The sequence below is a fragment of the Haliotis asinina genome, chromosome 2 (assembly GCF_037392515.1).
Source record: "Haliotis asinina isolate JCU_RB_2024 chromosome 2, JCU_Hal_asi_v2, whole genome shotgun sequence".
Classification (NCBI taxonomy): Eukaryota; Metazoa; Mollusca; class Gastropoda; order Lepetellida; family Haliotidae; genus Haliotis; species Haliotis asinina.
This window is the reverse complement of record NC_090281.1, coordinates 18,658,907-18,680,895: the sequence shown is the minus strand read 5'-3', so window position 1 is coordinate 18,680,895 and position 21,989 is coordinate 18,658,907. Positions and strand designations below refer to the sequence as shown.

At 40.3% G+C, this 21,989-nt stretch overlaps 1 protein-coding gene across 1 annotated transcript; it reads left to right on the top strand.

The window, feature by feature from the left end:
* Positions 1-8,390: 8,390 nt before the first annotated feature.
* On the top strand, positions 8,391-20,183 carry LOC137271616 (heparan sulfate 2-O-sulfotransferase 1-like). The gene is made up of 8 exons (XM_067804056.1): positions 8,391-8,577; positions 12,677-12,708; positions 12,982-13,146; positions 14,946-15,031; positions 16,033-16,171; positions 16,439-16,536; positions 17,993-18,150; positions 19,945-20,183. The coding sequence occupies exons 1-8, from the start codon at positions 8,391-8,393 to the stop codon at positions 20,181-20,183; spliced, it is 1,104 nt and encodes a 367-aa protein (XP_067660157.1).
* The last annotated feature ends 1,806 nt before the right edge of the window (positions 20,184-21,989 follow it).

Sequence of the window (21,989 nt, the reverse complement as noted above, 5' to 3'; positions counted from 1 at the left end):
TATACATATTTGATGTAATGCCATATTTTACAAAACAAACTTGAAATGTTAACTAATGTTTCGAAACCATACTTATGCTGTAAAATCTGTGTAATGCGGGTAATGCGGGTAGAGAGCATGTGTTCTTGATATTACATGTAGTAACAGTGAGCGAGTGAGTTAATTTTTACCGTCACATCGGCAATATTTCAGCCATATCGTGGCGAGAACAATCAATAATTATAATTATCCTAAATCGACATAATTAGAAAATTAATGAAAAGCCTGTTGACGGAGAAAAGTCAAATAACTAGTGCATCACAGTAATTTGCACTCACTAATATCCATAGGGATCTAAATGTTTGTTTTACGATTCAGTTAATTGAACGCATTTTTCCTTACTTCAGCTGGTGTTAACCAAGATCGTATTTTAGCGCTTAGCGCTCTTTTTTTCACTTTCTTCATCCGTTACTATTTAAATGCCAAAAGAAAGTGTCCAATGAAAATTTTGAAATTATGTTTTTGGGGAAGTGATTGAACAAACGAAACCGAACGTTTTATGGATCCAAACGCACCCTAAAGGTGGCCATGGGTCAAATCAAAAGTTTGTTTACCTGAAAATGTGGAAGTCACTCATCCTTATAATACAAACACATTAAAAATATTTCTCATTCAGTGCAAATATATTCGTCATTGACACTTTCTTTTGGAATTTAGTTTAAGTCATAGTGTGGAGGCAACAAGCAATCAATATGTTTTAATACTGATGCTATGATAGATGGACTGCAAATCTGTTATTTGCAGTTTGTGAAACGTGTTCGCTTAACGTCAGGTGCGACTATGTATTGCGTGATTAGAGGCATTGGGTAAGCAGAGATTGATGCATGTCATCGTGTCAAACATGAAATCGATACTCATGATGTCAATCACTGGAGCAACAGCCGATTTTCTACAGGCCACCATCATATAGCAAGAGTATTGTTGAACGCGGTCCTAAAACATGAAAGCAAATAATAAGTTCTCCATAGTATTTACTTTAGGTAAACAAATGTAATCAATAACGGCTTGATTATCTCGGGGTCATGTTTTCTCACAGTGCGAAACTGACCAAAGCTGAAGCTGGACAATTATATATTAACGAAATGCATACACTTATCGAAAACTGTTGTTAGAAGTTTATAATTACATTAGCAAAATCGATACGCTTATCGAACAGGACACTAACTAACATTGTCTCCAATTACCCTTTGACTCTGAGATACAGGACAAACGTTTGAAATTATCCTTGCTTCGGGACAACCTACAAAATGAATTTAAGAAAAACAAACTTCGTGTTTTGAGAAAATTATACAAGAAATCTTACTTCCGTTCTATTGGACTCGGATAATTGGGTCACGAACACAGCGCAATTCGCAAGTCCGAAGGAATTGTTGTTCTCCATCTCTTGATGCTTGGATATTTCAAGTGATTTCGAGATGACGAAATTCTATATATTGTTTAGTTTTCGACACATCCATGTATAAATGCTGATGATGCACGCATGCATGTATGCTAAAATACTAGGGTATCACATCCAACAAGTTTAGTCTGTGAATATACTTGGTTACAATACACTGTTTTCGTTTCCATTTTCTTTTCTGCTGATATTTTACTTATTAATCACATTATTCAAGCAATGGACTTGATCATACATAATATGGATAATGATATGAAACTAAACAACGTGTGGGCAGTCACAGTTTTCGTTCTCTAATCGGGTTGGCCTAGGTAAATTGAACCGATTGACCTGTGAAGAATAGGTCTTCAGTAACACACGTTGGTCGTGAGAGGTGACCAACGGGATCGAGTGGTCAGGCCCGCTGACATTACTGACACATGTCATCGGTTCCCAAATGCGGAGATTGATACTCATGATGTTGATCACTGGATTGTCTGGTCCAGACTCTATTATTTACAGAACTATACCGTATAGTTGGAATATTGCCAAGTACGGCGTTGAACAACAAACAAACGTATGTTAACACTATGGAAATAGCTGAACAGTAAGTCTGAAATCCCATCTGTAAGTGTTCAATATTCTGTAGCAATTATTCCATTAACTGTATGCATTAGTAGGCTTAACCATTAGTCACAGGACCAATACCGGGGTAAGTGTTAGTCCTTTTACGTGGATATCCATTTCAGCCGCTATCCACAGACACCAAGCCAACCAGTCATGCTTCCCCTAGATACCGTTGTCAGGCGCGGTAACAACAAATACACCCTTTTACCGTCTTTTGTTATGATGCAGCTGGGGTATGTTAAACATGTCATACATACAACATATATAATGTCAAATCAGTGATTTTGTAAAATCACAGGACATTTCAGGGATTTTATAAAATTCCTGATTCATTCGCTGGTTTCAAAAAATCCCTGGAATTCCTAAGGATTTAATAAAGTCCCTGAAAATCACAACCCTTTTTTTTAACGATCACATATACTCTAGGGGGTGCAAATGCATAAATCACTCATTGATATCGTTATAAATGAAACCCCGCCATTAAAACTACTCATTTCGACCTTTAATTAACGTAAATCGACCTTTTTTGTCAACAGTGCACAATTCTCAGCCGCAAACGAAATTTCAACCAATCAGAGCGGCGCGTTTCCGTGACGTAATTGTAGGTGTAAACTATAAACTATAAACTATAGATTTGATAGAGCGCCAATTTTGATAAAAATCTTCAATAGCGCTGTACTTAAAAGTCATATACAGACAAGAATGTTAAATAGCGGGATATTTACACAATACACAGAACGAGGGCAGATTTTCAAAATTGTGAGAAGAGGTGAGTCTTAAGGGCTTGCTTGAATTGGTCCAGTTTCTGTTTTCTCCTGATTTCATCAGGTAAGTCATTCCACCAGATTGAGCCCTGGACGTTAAAGGATCTGTTGGCAAAGGTCTTTCTTTTAACATGTGGTACCCTCAACCTCATGTACTGACTACTGGACCTCATGTTCTCCCTTCCAACTTCAGCTTTTGTCAGAAGTGATCGGAGATACATTGGGGAGAGTCCATTGAGGCACTTCCATACCATTGTAAGCACCTTGTGCTTTATTCGTTGCCTAACCAGAAGCCAGTGCAGAGTCTTCAGGGTGGTCTTGCAGCTGGAGTATTTGTCAGCCTGGAGAACAAGTTTGGCGGCAAAATTCTGCACCCTTTGTAACTTCCGCATCTGTGTGTCCGGAAGTCCGATGAAGACGAGGTGTGAAATAACTGTTCCAAGGACCAGTGTATGACATGCGTCTTGTGTCAATAGATGTCTCACGTTTCTTATTTTCTGAAGACCATACATAGCCTTCTTACATTTAGATGTTATGTGGTGACAAAATGACAGTTGTTCGTCAAGTTCTAGGCCGAGATACCGGATCATATGTGCTAGTGGAATGTCTTCTCTGTTGACGTTAATGTTTTTTGCAGAACATTCTTGTAGCTGTTGGCGGGATCCAAAATAGATAAATTGTTGCATTCATTTTCAGCCTATTCTTGTCCATCCAGTTTTTTACTTCAACTGAGAGATCTTGCTGTTGCTTGAGAGCCTGTACCTCGGATCCTGCAATCCGAGGATCAAACGAGTCCGTGAAGGCATGATCATCAGTATGCCCATATATGCTGGTAGGACTCTGTACGACCTCCTCCAAAGTGCTGACATACGAGGGGATGTCAATAAGTTTTGAGCCTTGCATAGAAAAACACAAAATATTGGTATGAACCACATTTATTTTTCAACATAGTCCCCTTGTGAGTCAAGACACTTGTTCCATCTTTTCTGCCAGGCGCTGGTGCCATCTCTGTAGAAGGCGCCATTTGGGTCCTCAAACCAAGCCTCAGCAGCAGCAATAAGCTCATTATCACCCTGAAATCTACGACCACGCAAGTGTTTCTTGAGATTTGGGAACAGATGGTAATTCACTTGGTGCCAGGTCTTTAGAGTAGGGGGGATGCGGCAAGATTTCGTACCCGCATACCTGGACAGCAGCGGCTGCAACGCGAGAGGTGTGTACTGGGGCATTGTCTTGATGTAGAAGAATACCATGTCTGATCTTGCCCCGGCGCTTCTCCTTGATTGACTGTCGCACTTGCCTCAACAAGTTACCGTAATATTCCCCATTCGTTGTTCTTCCTTTTGGTAAGTAATCCATGTGGATGACGCCTTTGCTATCCCAGATTCCAGACGCCTTTGCCATTACCTTCTGCACTGATCTGGAGGCTTTGAACTTTTTGGTCCTGGGAGAAGTGACATGTTTCCATCCCATGTATTCTTGTTTGCTCTCAGGATCATAGTGGTGGATCCAGGTTTCATCACAGGTTACTAGCCTAAAGTGAAAATCTGGATTCTTCTTGTATCTGGTTAGCATGGAGTTGCTTATAGTGACCCTTGTTTGCTTCATTTCATCTGTCAACATTCTTGGCACCCATCTTGCGCACACCTCAGACATGACGAGATGTTAATGAAGAATTGTCTCGATGGATCCGTGTGAAATGCCTATGGTCTCCTCTAACTCATGGAATGTGATTCGACGATTTTCCAGAACAAGTCTATGCACTCTGTCAATGTTTTCCTGACTAGAGCTTGTTGTTGGGCGACCTGGACGGGGTCATCTTCAAGACTCTCTCTACCATGCTTAAATTCATTAACCCATCATTTGATGGTAGCAGATGAAGGGGAAGACTTCCCATAAACTCCTGAATGCCTTTCGTCAATGTTCTTCGCCGAGTTTCCTTCAAGAACTAAAAACTTAATTACTGCTCTATACTCAATTTTATTCATTTTCACTGCAGTGAGGGGCTCACTTTCTGTCAATGTGAGCTGTTCAATAACTTCTGAGAGTAGGATACCAAAACTTATATATCACATCAGCTACACCCCAAGGTTCAATGTCGTACCATAGGCTGTGACACCTGGGTATGAAAAATGCTCAAGGCTCAAAACTTATTGACATCCCCTCGTATATAGAGTACAACACAGGACCAAGGCAGGAGCCTTGAGGTACTGAGAAGACCAGTGACCTGGTCTTGGAGTATTCCTCTCCAACATTTACATTACACGTTCTTGGACGTAGGTTTGTGTCGAACCAGTGAAGAACAGAGTTGGATACCCCAAATCGTCGATTTAGTACTTTTCAGAGGATTTCGTGCTCTACAGTGTCAAAGGCAGCGCTAGGATCCACTGCAACAAGTGCCGACACCTGCTGTTGTTCCATATTCCAGAGAAGATCTGTGACCTGTCTCACAACTGCTGTTTCACAACTGTAGTGTTGTCGATAGGCAGACCGATAATCCGGTAGTAGATTATTAGAGTTGCAGTGGAACATGAGTTGTTGAAGAGCCGCTTTTTCCAAGACTTTACACAGAAATACCAGATTACTAACTGGTCTGTAATTGGACAGGATACGTTCAAGCCCCGCCTTTTTCAAAAGCGGTCTAACGATTGCAGATTTCCATTGTGAGGCAAAACCACCGTTCATCAATGAGGAATTGATTATGGGTGTTATTGTGGATACTGTGGCATCAAGTAGACATTTTAATAGTCAGGTGGACATACGGCCAAGTTCACAGGACTTTGTTTTCATTGAATTGATGATATTCCCTACTTTCTCAGGTGATAGTGGAGTGAAAGTTCCAAACGTAGGTGCCTCATCGTCTTTTGGAATATACTTGTCAATATGCTATAGACTATTCCGAATGTGAATGATTTTATTCATGAAAAGGTCAGCGAAGTCCTCAGCTAGTTGTTCATGTGATCTGCCTTCAGGAAGAGGGTTTGATTGGGTATCTAGAGTGACAGCCTTGAAAATCCGATATAACTGTTTAGTGTCACCTTTATCATCGATGATTTTTGCACTGATGATAGCGCCTTTAGCTTGCTTGATCATCCAATTATACCGATTTCGCTCCTTCTTAAGAGCTATAAAATTACGTTTTCCTCTGAATTTGCGGAAGATCTTCTCACGCCGTCGAAGCTTGTGTTTCTGCTGAGCTATTTCTCTCGTGAACCAGGGTTTCTTCTGAAACATGACCATCTTTGATTTGACTGGGGCAAATTTGTCCAGAACTGCTATGACTTTATTTTCGAACTCATGAACCATTTCATCTGTCGAGCTCTCCGTCAGTGATGTACTCAGTTCCTTGCTGATTTCGTCCAGTGGTAAGTCGTACATTTTGCGATATGTGATTCCTCTTTGACACATATCTTCTCTAGGAACGCTCATGAAGATTCTGATCATACAGTGATCTGAAACAAAGACATCCTCACGACAGCTAACGATGTTGATGGTACTACCGACCTCAGTGTATATATGATCCAGAATGTGACCGTGCCTCTGAGTTGAGAAATTCACATGCTGTGTAAGACCTAGAGCATTCATTATGTCCGCAAAGATATTCGCCTTAATATCGGCTTCATCATCAATATGGATGTTGAAGTCTCCCATAATTATAGGGGTTTTGTCGTTGATAGAACATGAGTAAGAAACTCGATGATGTCATCAGTGAAGTGATTCACGGTCCATCCATGTTTGTCAGAATCGGAGGTCTGTAGATCCCAATAATGTGAAAACAAATGTTTTTGGAAACCATTTTCCATATTGCATATTCAAATGTCCGCACAATATCATGCTTCACCAAAGTCACCTTGCTATTATCACTGTAGATTAAACCTATACCACCCCCTGGTCTATCCTTCCTGTCGCCGTGATCAAACTTAGTACCATCTTGATTTAAGGCACTTTGAGAACACCAGATTACGTCATCTCCATTGAGCCAGGTTTCTGTTAGCAGCAGGGCATCTAGTTCATAATAATCCATTAAGTCTTTAACATATGCATCCTTGTTTTTGATAGATTGACAGTTAAGTAAGGCTATTGCTCTCCTTTCATTAAAACTACAGTTGGCGCCGACTCATTTTTACATTCAATTTGTATGTTATTATCCATGTTTATTCCTCTGTGTTTGGTAGTATTACTTCCTTCTCTTTTTCATTGCATTATCCTACCACCCTTCCTACCCCTTTTCCGAATTTCGCGCCTCCGGGTAAGTCTAAGCCGTCGGACAATAAGACAGGTCACGTGATCGAGTCGCTGGAGAGCCCTGTTTTGTTTCGCCTTTTCACCGATGTCAATTAGGTCATCTCGAGAGTAGCTATATTTAGCACAAGGTTGTGAGTCGTTGATTGATGGCTGATATTCAATGAAAATGGTGTTTCTGTCGTGTCGATACATTGAGGTGTTCATACACTCAGTCGGTGGACTCATGGGGCCTATTATGATCCAGTACAGCAACAGACACATAAACGCTAGGTGGTTGTCATACAGTTCAGTCATTTCCTCGTTGATAGATTGCATAAAACATAAAGATATTGCAGAGCAGAAAACCGTGTCGCCTTCAGTCAAGCGCCATCTTAGTGTCTTGGTAAGACACTAAGACACTAAGGTGTAGAAATGAGGGTCTGTGCAGTATTCATCTACATTTGATGTTAAGCTATTTCGTTTACAGGTTTGTACAAACCAGAAATCGCGACAGCTGTTGTGAGAACTGAAAGCTATATGTTCTCACAATCTACTATCATTTAGTTTAGTCTCCTGCTTTGCCTGGTTTCCGCGTTCAGCTCTTGTTTTCATAGACGATTCTGTCAAAATCACTTGGTGTGGCTGGGTTGTAATCCATGTTAGGTGGTATAAACCGACACGTCATTTGTCATCATTCACTTGATGCCCAGTTAATGAATTTATAACAGGTATAATTAGTGGTAACGCCACTTAGATTACCCGACAAAGGTCCCCATTTGGCTTTTCTTGGGTCTGGATCGATTTCTTGAGTCTGGATCGATCAAAGGATTGACCGATAACACGCTGATTGATCAATTACTTTTATGCTGATTTAAATGGGGATTTGTCAAAAGGCAGTGTTTATGTATGTACATTTACTAATCTATACTGAATACACTCTGTCATGTCTGTGTTTACGTAAAACAACACCCTTCTTTCAAAGGATTAACCGCCAATACATTGGTTGATTGTTCATTATTGGCTAAATAAATTACTTTTTCAAAAGAATGACGCACATTATGCAATTAGTTGCCAGGTGTGCTATCTTGGGTGACCAATGAGACTGTACAGCAGTGTGAAAAACCTGAAACGATACATCTCGTTTTCGTATATTAGACTGTTAAAAGACACATCACTTGGGAAATCTGCAGATGAATTATATTGTCCTGATCTAAACGCGGATAAGCCTGTCATCCTCAATTTCAAGGTTGTGTTGAGCGTGCAAACTGTGATTTGAAAGATTTGCTTACTGCTTGATTAGTTGAACACAAGACAGCGGTTGGTATCAACTCGTTCAAGTGTTGTTTCGAGACTGCGCAGCGATGATGGCCTACTCAACGACCTGTCGTCAGATACAGTACCTTTGGCAGATCAACAACGAGAAGCAGATCATCTTGAGCAAGAGCAACCCAGAGCCACAAGAGCACAACAAGAGCTGCAAGCACAACGATAGTCGCAACCAGAATCACAACCAGAATAGAGTTGCAGATTCTTCAAGCAGAGAGAATGGTGAAACAGAGAAAGATTGTTTTCTCTGAGGTTGCAGTGAGTGGCATTGACAACACCGATTCCTGGTGTTTACAGAGGGAGAGCCGATCCAAGGAATGTGATAGGACTTGCAACTGTAGTAGCACAAGGCTCCAAATGTTACAAGACTCAGGTTTTGTCCCTCTTCCCTCTCTTGAAAAAAAACAAATGTTGATACATATTAGTCTTGTTTGACTGAGGTGACTTTGTTTCAAAAAGGTATTCTGATCCATTGTAGGTTTATGGCAACTGAACACGTAATGCAACATCTGATAGTGTTATATAGATATTGTTTTTGTCAATTGCATGTTATGAATTTTCTTGTAACATTGTTATGCAACTATTTTAAATCTATTATTTTCTTGTCAATGCAGAAAATTTTATTTTTGAGTTTTGACACTTTATTGTCTTTACTTATTACACATGCAATATTTACAAACGGTAGTGTCAAAACAAACACTGATTACACGATATTTTCTTTTTTCAGGGAATAACAAATTGTTGGGATTTTTCAGTGACTTTGATAAATCCCTAAAACCACCAAATGAATCAGGAATTTTATAAATCACTCTAACATATATCCTGAGAAACTAAATATCGATCATCCTTGCATACGCAATGTGGCATTACTCTTTATTTATTGAAATCCGAAATCCGAGTTGAAGCTGATAGTGAATAATGAATGTCTGACAGCTGTCTGAATTATATATTGTGCAATATACATTGCAAAAATGATAAATATATTCACGTTAAGCGATAACTTTGTCGTTTGATATCATAATGGGCGATAGTAGCGAAACAATACGTCTCCATTAGGTGCTTTAGGTGGTCCATTGTTGTCTGACAACATGCGATTCATAATGTGACGTGGAGAGGATCATTGTCACTTCTTTCTCTCCAGATGAATGAATGACGAGTAGAAAGGGTTAGCTGTGATGTTACCCCGGCTTGTGAGAGTGATGCAAACGAGACATGTAGCGGGAGTGTTGCTAGCTGTCTCTTTGACAGCGATCTTTGGTTTTCTTCACTTGCTGAGTGAAATGGCTCGCCTCGATGATGCAAGGGTCAGATTAGGTGAGTGAACGTTTTGTGTTTTAAGAATGGAACACATTAATGCCAAGCACACACTTGCATGTTTGTAGTTCCACATTGCTCATAGCTTTTGCAGTTTTACTTGATGACACTTCCAGTTCTCCTGTCATACCTATTGTCACAATAGGGCTATCGAAATGTACAGACTACTGGTAAAATATTAGAAATGCTGCTTTTAACACACGCGTATAACATAACATTTTCTTCATTGGCGCAACAGCACTTGCTATTAGATTTATGTTGATAGTTGTTAAACTGGACGTGTATATTTGAATGAGTTGAGATACATCATAATTATATATGCTATCTAAAAAGAAACGCATAGAAGAATTGAATCTACAATTTACTCTATATTTGATACACCGTATAGAATTTAAGATAAAATGTAATTTGCTACGGGAAATGTCACAGCATCACTGTTTGATGTGAGTTCGAGAAAGGTCAGTGGTGGCGCTGAAGTCACTATTTCGTGTAACCACCATTGGTGCTCCGAACTGCATGACATCATCGAATAAGTCTCTGGATCTGATGTTGCTGCTTCGTAGTCCATTCTGCCTGTTGTGCATGTGTTAGTTGCTGAAGTGTCTGGGGCTTAGGGTTACGCTGCCGCACCAGTCTGTTTGATCGGGTTTAAGTCTGGTGATCTGGAGGGCCAAGGCAGCACAATGATGTTCTCATTCTGGAGGAAGTCTCTCGTGATACGTGATGTATGCGGTTTGGTATTGTCCCTCTGACAGCTCCTTCTGATGGTTGATAATAGAAAGGAGGTGTGTGTAATTGCATTTGATCACAGTAGCATTGTGCTATCTGCAGGCTGTCTTGGTTCAACATCGACACAGTTATTCTAGTGTAGGTTATGGCTCCCCACACCATCACGTCGCCCCTGTCTACCTGAGGGACGCAGTCGTCGACAAAACGTTCATGACGGCGTCCGCACACCCGTCATGAACAATAGAAATGATCGCTGAATCAGGCTTGAGGTCGCTTTACCGGATCCAGGCCTGAAAATTGGTGCAGCGTTGAGCACGATGTTGTCGATGCTGTTTAAACCTGCCTCTCGTAGTCTGTTCCCGACAGTCTGCGCAGATACTCTTCTCAATGCAGGCATTTGCCTAACGGTGCTGGTCGCTGTAGCTGTTCGATGACGGTATTGATGTTAATGGATGTTCTGATCTTGCTCTACCGTGGTAACTCGATGTCGTCCACTGGTAGGTCCTTCTACCATCGAGTTCTGCCCCACTGATATCTCTCACAAAGACGGGGCATTGTGCGCTAATAGACGTTAAGACGACGGACAACTGTAAGCTGAGACTGACCTGCTTTCATGAGACCTATAGCAATATGTCCGTTGGCGCGGCTCGTGGCCTTTTGCATTCCCAAAACATTCAACACTACGGTGAAGACAGTGGTCGAACTATTATACCCATGAATGACACAATGTGATCCCCAAGTGCATTATATATGATCACAGTAGTGTGTGTGATTTGTGACATTACATGCGTCTGTTGAGATCATGCCTTTATATACAGTTATTTCATGCAGGATGTGTTTGGATATGATGGCATAGGAGAAAACAACCATGGGAGTAGTAAACAAAACAGTTTATTTTCTGGTTTGTTGTGTTGTTGTTGATGGTTGTGGTGGTGTTTTACGCTGCTGGATCAATTTTCGTCAGGAGGTTTTTTATTTACCATATCGCCACCAAGGTCGACAAGCCTATGTTAGACCACAATAAGCCTACGTGAGACCACGACAATCCCATACAACACCACGGCAATCCTGTGCTAGACCACGAGAAGATTATGTTAGACCAGGACTAGTCTAAATTAGACCACGAGTAGATCACAACACAACATGCTTCTTGGTTTCAAGCAGAAGACACCATAGCTCACTGGAGCCAGGGATCCGTCTTTCAGGCTAAAGAAAAAAACCAGGACACCGTTTTCGTATTATATTCAATGCCAAACCAAAAGTGTTTTATGGTTCAACTTCTTTATTTATAATAAAGACGTTGAACCATAAAACACTTTTAGTTTGATCCCTCCAACTTCTAAATGCCTTCGAAACAACTTCAATGCCAAAATCTTTCAAAAGCAGATTGTACACTGTACCTGAAAAAACACATACATTTTACCACCAGATCCGTTAAAAGACGGATCTCAGTTTTTCCCCATATCACTTAAGATGCTTTAGGTATTAGGGTGTCGGGTGTTGCTGTGTGGGACATTCACCACGCAACAAACCTTTAATCCGTTTCAAAGATTCCTAGATATGAAACAATGTGTCTACCCCCATCTTGTAGGAGAATCAGCCAGAAAGTCAGTTTACGCAGTGTCACGGGATAACTTTCGCTTCTGAGGTCATGGGCTTCTATCCTTACAGTATGAGTGAGGTTTTCGTTGTTTTTATTAGTAAAAGCGGCGTAAAACTAAATTCACTCACTCGCTCGTATCACAGTCGTCATACCAGATGGGAGCGGTACCAAGCTCAAGGGGGTGATTAACAACAAGCTTACATAGAGGTTTATAGTAGACAGGTGAAGGACATTTCCCAACGCATCAGTGACCAAACAAAATATCCGATATGACTGCCTCTTTCCTATTTGGACTTGTACCTTACGTTCCCGATTTCTCTTCAAGCGAAGAATTGAGTAGCATTTGCATGTGTTTACGGCGGCTGCCACCAGTTGGTCAGGATACGCTCACCCATTTTAGAACACCTGGTATCATCACTTGTATCATTTATTCAGATTCATAAGCTAATGCCTTATTGTAAATCGAACTGCCGTTAGTAGAGTGAGTGTGTGAGTGAGTGACTGAGTGAGTGAGTATGGTTTTACGCCGTTTTGAACAGTACTTCAGCAACACAACGACCGGGGACACCAGATATGGGCTTCACACGTTGTACACATTCTTATTCTTATGATGAGATTCACAGCTACACAAAGTCAAGTATACATCCTAACTGAAAGTGTTTCCTTTGTTTTCAGAGAGAGCGATCACCGTGTTACAGAAGGACCAAGTGGGTAACCATAAGTATGACGTACGTTATCATTTAGATATGAACATTTGGTATCAAAGTGGACTTATCTCAATTTTGATTTATCAATGAACATTAAAAGGGTTTCATCCCCATGTCTGAACTGGGCATTGTAAGAAACATGTATTTCAAACATTAAACTTAAGAGCATATATCAGTTGACATTTGGTTTTTGAACTGCAAGACTGTATTAGGACATGTGTGGATGTGTTGCCGCAGAGGTGTCACCACTGACATGTTTATTTTGGTTTTCAGGACGTATCAGACAATGATGACCTGGTCGTTATATACAATAAAGTTCCAAAGACTGGCAGTACTACACTCGCAGGCATGGCATACCAGTTGTGCCAGGAAAACAGATTCAACGTGATTATGATAAATACCACGGGACGCTCTCATAAAGTATTCTTGTCAGATCAGGTAAAAAATATAACGGCATATACGGGGAAAGGTGATCCTGTCCCACTCGTGACACTCTTCATAGACAGAGTGAGTGAGTTTACTTTTACATTACACTCATAAATATGTCAGCTATATAGCAGCGGTCTGTGAAAAATCGGGTCTGGACCAGACAAACCAGTAATCAACAGCGTGAGCATTGTCTACACGATCTAAGCCATTGGGATACGATGACATGGGACAAGCAAGCCAGTGAACCTGGACACCCGATGCCCCTAGTCACATCTTACAAGAATGGGTTACTGAAGATCAGTTCTGACCCGGTTTGATAAATAGAAGGGCCAAAATCCTACTACTTACATAAGATATCTCTGCTAAAAGCAGAATCGATTGTGCAGCTCTGGCTATATCATGAGCGGGCATTTGTGTCACTAGTATTAAATCTGTAAGGTGTAGTTTGTGAACAGTCGAGACTGGACCAGGCTATCCAGTGATCGACACCATGCAAAGGCTAGGCAGTTGTTTCCCTGGAAAAGCAAGGGAAGGTACATTACAATATGAAATATGGAATTAAACAGGACCTCTGTCACTGGTCCGTGAAATTGTGGCATATTTACCAGAAAATCACTTAATGTAATGAATGTTGTGACCTTCTGTACAAGACTCTATGATGCCAGCCAAGCCGGTGGGTAAACCAAGGCCTAGCATTTTCGTAGCTCTCTTAACGTCAATGTTAATATATGACACTTACTACTATTTTAACGCTAAGAGAGCTTCGAAAAGCTAGGCCCATGTTATACGATACATGTATGGCTATTCCATACTTTACTGTGTGAAATGACTGACCAACAGTTTACTTTGTTCCTTTCCATGTGTGGATTATGTGTTCTTTCCACACACCGTCATACATTTAGTGAGTGTGGTTTTACGCTGCCTCTAGCAATATTCCTAAATCACGGTGGGGGACACTGAAAGTTGGCTTCACACATTGTTTTCATGTGGGGAATCAACTCAGGTCTTTGGCGTGTCTAACGGATGTCCTAACCATAAGGCTAACCCACCGCCCCCTTGCATTGATAGATCGTGTATGTGAGATCTTCATCCAGATATTTTGTCAAGATCAGTTCACAAAACGTTAGTCAGAATGTTCTCTCCAATGTAACTTTTGTTTCCAACACCATCGTAACCTTCAAATAATGTTCATTTTCATATATATTCTACTAATTTAAGGGAAGAATAAGTATCAACTTTCTAATCATGCCCCGCCTAATTGCAGTAGCATCAGACTGGGGTGCTTACATTTCACAACGTTTAAGGTATTATAATGAGAGTTCTTGTCATCACAATTTCAAAGAGCATCACATGACCTCAGAAACTCTTGATCAAGGTTACAGTGAGTGGGTGATTGAGTTTAGTTTTACTCCACAATCAGCAATATTCCAACTGTAACGGGGCGGTCTGTAAATAATGGAGTCTACACCAGACAATCAAGTGATCAACAGCATGAATATCGATCTACGCAATTGGGAACCGATGACACATGTCAGCTAAGTCCGCAAGCCTGACCGCTCGATCCAGTTAGTGGCCTCATACTAGTACTACAAGCATGGATTACTGAAGGCCAATAATCTAACCAGGGAAATTTATTAGATTATCAAGTTTACACAATTCAAGGCCTAAATGAAGCTTACCAAAAGTGTGTCAAACATGAATTACAAGGGACAGAATGATGCAATGCCCAATTGTGACTTCTACCATACGTTCTCATGTTTGTTTCTAGGAAGTTTTGTATGTAGAGGCTTTTGTCTTTGTTGTTCCAGATGAGGTTCATCACTAACATCACCAGCTGGACAGAGAAGAAGCCGGTTCTTTATCATGGACATGTAGCCTTCATTGATTTCTCAAGGTAAGAGTTGGAGCTGCTTCGCCATTCGAAGGGGCCGTATTTCCATAGTTTAGGGGGCAAAAGAAAGTATTACGCATAATAATGTCAAACAAACAAGTACCATGGACCGTTTAATACAATGTGCCAGTCTAAGTAAATTTATTCTTAGTATTTTTCGTTACGCTCCTCTACTGACTCGAGCAACCTCAGTAGGAGGTCGCGTCAGGTAACTTTTGATCGACTCATTACCGTCCAATCAAATGCGCAACGGCCGAACGGATTTAACCAATCAGACAACGGCCACTGTTTACGGTTTGGTGGGAATTCTCCAGTCACTGACACTGATCCTCAACAAACGAAAATCCGCATGGTTACCGTTAGCATATATTTCCGCAAGGTGACATCCTCGAATACTGACAAAAATGCTATTTTCGGCGACAGTTTACTCACTGCTAACAGTGTTGTAACATGCTCCATGTGTATTACCCGATTGAACGAAAAACAGTTTTCGGAATCGGTGGGGTACAAACCTTTTCGAGGTAAACGTTTAAACGGTATGAGCGAATCTCCACTTTGTCATTTAGTAAGCTGTGCTCTGATTGGTCAATCTCAAAGGCTTCCTCAAAGGGTTTGTTAGACTCAGTAGAGGAGTGTAACGAATAACACAGTGACTAAGTTTACTAGACTGTACGATGTACATACAACACAGATGTGTAGACCAATGTATTAAACTCTGTGTCACTCAATTCGGTTTGCACTTTCGATTTTCAAAATGGGTGTTAGTCTTTCATTTGCTTGCCATGCATGGAAATGACAGTCCAATCCGACGTTTTCGTGACCATCGTTTGAGATACACGCACAATGTGGAGGGAAATATGCATAAATTAGGCGTCATGATCAATGAGCTATAAGCGACATACAGGGAAGAGGTTAATTCAGCTGTTATCATTGCCATAAAAAACATACAATCAAACTTATTATTTTTTAAATAATGGTTGCACATTTATTCTTTCCATCCATAGGTTTGGAGTGCTAAAGAAGCCCATATATATCAACATGGTTCGGAACCCCCTGAATCGGCTACTGTCCTTCTACTACTTCGTGCGGTATGGCGATGATATTGATCCAACTAGAAAGCGAAGGAAATCAGGAAACAATGAGGTACACGTGTTCCCCAAAGTCAAAATGATGCAATTAAAGCGTTCGCTCGTCACGCTGTGTACAACATGTGAAGCCCATTTCTGGTACTGGAATATTGCTGAAAAGCGGCGTAACACCCCACTCACTCACTCACTCACTCAAATAAACGTTGCATTTCTAAGCCTGTATGGAAACAGTCCGATGGTGGATATGGTATATTACTGTGACGATTGTATCCCACGTTAACACCTCGTACCTTTGTCAAACATTGCTACATTTGATTTTCAGACATTCGACGAATGTGTCAGGCGGAATGGGGAAGACTGTGATCCTGAGAAGCTATGGGTACAAATTCCATTTTTCTGTGGCCAAAATGCTGAGTGTGCGTAAGTGAAAGCTTGAAAATAAGTACGCATTTGACCTAACCTCTTTTACAGTAAAGTTACTAATAAACTTTCCATGAATTATTCTTCATAATTTTTATTTTCGCCTTTCTGAGCGAATGATTCTTATTCAAGAGTCATGAAAGAAAAAGCAAATGAATAAAATAAATACTAAGGGTAAAATAAATTATAAATAATAATAATAAGAATAAAAATAAGAATAAAATAAATAATAATAATAATACCAAATGCTCAAAGACACTGCATATATAGTTCAAAACACAGTAACTGTGGAAAGAGTTCTAATCAAAGCCATCATGAGAAAGTGGGCTTCGAACACGCTCCTTGACATTGTTATTTGCATTTTCTTTGCATTCCAGGCCAGTTGCTGACATTGTAGTAAAGTGCAGCCACAGAGTTTAAGTATTTGAATGATTCACTGTTTTAATGACATAAGAAAGCTGAAAGAAAAAATAAGTACCTATCAAACCTGAATGTCTATGTCCCATGATCTGGTTAAATAACTATGTCCTTTTTCTGCCTTGGATTTCTTCTCTATATTCAGTTTTAATTCTATCTTTGGTACAAGTGTATAGTCATATTTGATTCACTATTCACAATGATATGGCCATGTGGTGGTAAAAGGTAAAAATCAAAGATGACCTCATGAGATCTGAATTGAATGTAGCGATAGGCAATCGAAAGTTCACGATACCTAAGTCGAATGTATGATAGGAAGTCTAAAGTACGACAAGTCGGCTGCGAAGGTGTAGCAATAGCAGCAAACATGCTATCAAAACCTTCCACGTTTCACGCAGTAACACGTTCATATTTCAGAAACAAAACACGAACGGATGTTATACAAACGTTTTCCTAGACAGTGTGTCTTTCAAAGGAACACTACAGAGTACACTTGCTCTATTACCTTAGTATGGTTCCTACAAACCCATCCAGTGTACCTGCTACACTACAAGACTGTAGAAAAGGCGTAATAGCTTATCATGTATTTCTAATCCCCCATGACTCAGAGGGTGGGTGAAAATCCCCACGTCTATCTTTAACTGCAAGGAGTCATAATTAGAGAGAGTTTTGCTATTTAGAGGCCAAACTGCAGGAAGTCATAATTAGAGAGAGCTGTGCTATTTAGAGGTCATCACTTTTGAGGCATGGGTGTTCAAGATTTTAAAACTCATGTTTTCACTCCTTCCGGTCCTGACTGTAATTCTGGAGTTATTTATTTGTCTGGCTTAACTATTCTCTTCTCGGGGTCCTGGAGGTAGATGGACTCTGCAACAAGCCAAGCATAATCTATTCCAACCTTGCCAGGTGGAAGTTCTCAGTGATAAACATTCTCTGTTACAGGGTTCCTGGAAGTAGATGGGCTCTGGAACAGGCCAAGCATAATCTATTCCAACCTTAACAGGTGGATGTTCTCAGGGACAAACCTTCTGTGTTACAGGGTTCCTGGAAGTAGATGGGCTCTGGAACAGGCCAAACACAATCTGATCCACCATTTCCTTGTGGTCGGTGTTACTGAGGAACTTGGTGACTTCATTGCGGTGTTGGAGGCAATTCTGCCACGCATGTTCCGAGGAGCTGTCGGACGTTTCGCCTCAGGTGAGACTTCCTTTTAGTAGAATCTAAATCACCACACTGAATGCGAGTCAGATACTGCACATATGAAATTGGTTATTTCTCGTCTTGCCAACGACTGACAGTTCAGTATAAAGTTAAATATATTGTAATAATGTAAAAGACACGAGAAGACAACTTCCACTCTACAATAATAACAATGGCGATAATCTCCATTGGGGATGCTCATGGGGCACACAGGAGTCATGGAAAAGGTAAACACTTGGTGAGAGCACAAGGTCAAGTACAAACGGAACAGATGGGTCCTTACGAGACACTTGAAATGTTCACACAACTTGCCTTCCTTGATAGATTCTGGCAGCGAGTTCCATTTAGAGGCAGCTGCAACTCTAAAGGACTTTTAACCAAGAGACATTTTCTTCCATGGTGGCACTATGAGACATTTGATTGTCAAACCTCAGTGAACGTGATGGAATGTCCATACATAATTCGGCCAATGTCATCTTGATAATGCAGTGTCAACAATGACATTAAATTACCAACACACTTTACAAAAACGTGAAAAAACGATTTACGAAACAGAACAGCTGACCACTATAAACTTTATAAACGTATAAACCTATCATCTAACACGCACCTATACCTGTGTTTCAAGTCGCCTTCTAGGCAACTGTTGACGTTCAGGAAACAACACTTAAGGACCATTCGTCCTATATTCTAGATGCGCGTGCGTACGCTGTTTGTAGATTGTATGGGCCTCCAAGATGCAAAATCACGGACTGGATAGATGTTGTCCGACTTCCAAATTTTGAGAAAGTGATAGATATGTGCGATCCCTTGTGAGAATATTCCTTTTGCAATTGATTTCTTCTGAAATATGCTGACATAGTTCTGCACCAACTGTTTCAGACTTTTGATTTGTTTTATAAGGACAATGCCTATTGATCTTCTTGGTATATATTTCACATTCATCATACATGGACATAGTGTTTAATAACAAAGACACGTTATTGTGATGTTGTTAACTGTTTTCTCAAAGAGGACTAATATAGCAAAGAAATTCTATTGTGGAACCGTATGCTGCACAGGTTTACAATTCGTATTAAATAAGCTTATTAAACTACCCACAAACGTTCAAACTCATCAGCCACTTCAGTCAACTGTTCTAAACTAGATTTTAAAGAATATTCCAGATTGTGTAAAGGTTCTGTTTACACACGAACTGATGTATTGTGAAACAAATTCGTAACGTTGAAAAGATTATTGTCACGAGTTCAATAAATGATGAAAGTTCCCCGAAACTTGGTGAATTCTGAACAAAACTTTACACTCAAACGCAGCTGTTCACATGCACCATAACTGAACATACCCTTCAGCAATGTGATGCATATAACACACACATATATATAACACATATATGCATATACATAACACATATATGCATACATTTTCATATAACACAGACACATACACACTCACACACACATACACATACACACACTCACACATACACTCACACACACATACACACACTCACACACACACACACACTCACACACATACACATACTCACACACACATACACACACACTCACACAGACATACACACACACATACACACACACATACACACTCACACACACATAATATCGTGAGTTAGTACATACAGCAAAAGCAAAATGCTGACGTAAGGTCAAATCTTACTCCACTCACCGAGTAGCTAACGCATCTAGTGTCACGTGCGATTGATAACGAGATCTGAGGAGCCTACTCCTGTATATGTAATTCCAGTGTTCACCATAACGGTTTGTGCTTCAGATAGCATATCCCATCTACGGAAAACCACCAAGAAGATTGCTCCCAAACCTGACACCCTGGCCCGAATTCAGGAGTCACCAATATGGCGGATGGAAAACGAGTTTTACGATTTTGCTGTACAACAGTTTCATTATGTGAAAGATCAGACATTTGACCTCGTAGATGGGAAGTACATTGAAAAGAGAAACCCTTTAACCTACGCAAAACTATGGCCTGATAATGTCGCTGTGATCACTTAGAAACATGTGTGTAGTTAAATAAGGTCATAGTTTACAATTTGTCACTAACACTGCATCATACTTTCCGGCACTCTCACTGATGTTGGTGTAGACAGCCCACCTTACTTATGGCCTAACGGGTACATCCTGGGCCACGCACATCCAGTCCATGCACATTATGCAGAGGCAGGCCATATGACCGCTGGCTATAAATCTACACGCACCAGGGCTTTGATTTTCGAAACTCTTCTAAGGCTAAGATAGTCGCAAATGCCCTTATGATTAACTTACGACTATCTTCGCGCTAAGAGAGCTTCGAAAATATAGACCGAGAGGCACACACGCCCTGTCAGGCATAAACTTTACCGGCCCTCGTGCCCTTTCATTTTAGTATGAAAATTTGTTGAGGTGCGTTATGCACCTGCTTGTCATGCGTTGTGTTTAAGGGTGGTAATAGAGGGAATTGGCGGTGCGTTCATAAGATGTCTGTCCTTGAAACGTTTGTTAACTGCACTTCCTGTCCAAATTGATATTTCGGGTTCCCCTACTTTTTTAAGAGTATATATTGTGCTGTGAAGCGTTTCAAGTCTGGGGGTCATAGCAAAGTTTTCATATTTTAAAAAAAATCGTTTATCCTCGGAATGACACGAGTGCCTGTGATAAACTGTGGTATGTTATGATCCACAGGTCTCGTTCGTACAATAAAACACATCAGCCAAAATGGACTTTGTGGTTCCTGCGGCACTGACAGATGCTTGTGTGAGCAGGGCGTGCAAAATGACCTTTACGTGTTTTTATCTTGTTTTTTCTTCACAATTTTTCTGAAGTAATCAGGGAAATTATTTCCATGTTTCAGATTTTGAGTCTGTGTTCTGTTGTGTTTATCAAATTATTAGCATTTGCTTCAAGCAAAATGTATGGGAACACCCTAAAATTGTATAGTCATGTACAAACTAAAACGTGGTGAGGTCCTTTGGACTCTACGGTCAATGCAACTTTTTGAGTGTTTCATGGGCACTTTAAGCGACATGTTAGAACTTGCAGTGATGCAACATGGAGGTGGTGTGTTTCAGGACCCTTGGTTTTCGCTGTTTTTGACAATGTTTCATTTCACTCAAACTTAACGAATATTGAATCACTTACACCACCTAATATGTCGTTTTCCCTTTCTTTTCACAATCTCCGGATACATTTTTTACATTTAGATGTTAAAACTAACCTAATCAATATGTAAATGGTGATTTCATGAAACGTGAAAAATAGTCATATTTATGCTGCATCGCTATTTAATTCTCAGAGGTAGTTTTCAGTTGCAAAGGGATAAGCGAGTAAAAAAAAGTTTTTGTATTCAATTGTAAGAATTGTATGATTATAAGATCAAAGTAAGAACAAAGCGAGGATGGGGAAAAAAGTGGGTCAAAGCGAGGTTTGAGGATCAAAGTGGGGTTTGAACAGCAAGGTAAGGTTTGAAGATCAGAGTGGGGTTTGAAGATCAGAGTGAAGTTAGAGAGAGGACTAAATGTGATGATCAAAGTGAGAACAAAGTGGCGTTTAAATATTAAAGCGAGGTTAGAGTTAGGACTAGTGATCAGAGCGAGGTCTGAAGATCAAAATGAGGTTTGAAAATCAACGTGTTAGAGTCAGGACTGATGTTCAAAGTGAAGTCAAAGAGAGGTTTAAAGACCAAGAGAGGTTTACTTCCGGTAAAGAGAGGAAAGAGTTTACCATTAAGTGTTTATGTTGGACTCGTATTATCTTACCTCAGATACAAATGTCGCTTTCTGATTGACTGAGGGTTCTTCTGTTAATTATCGCTTACAGGTGAGT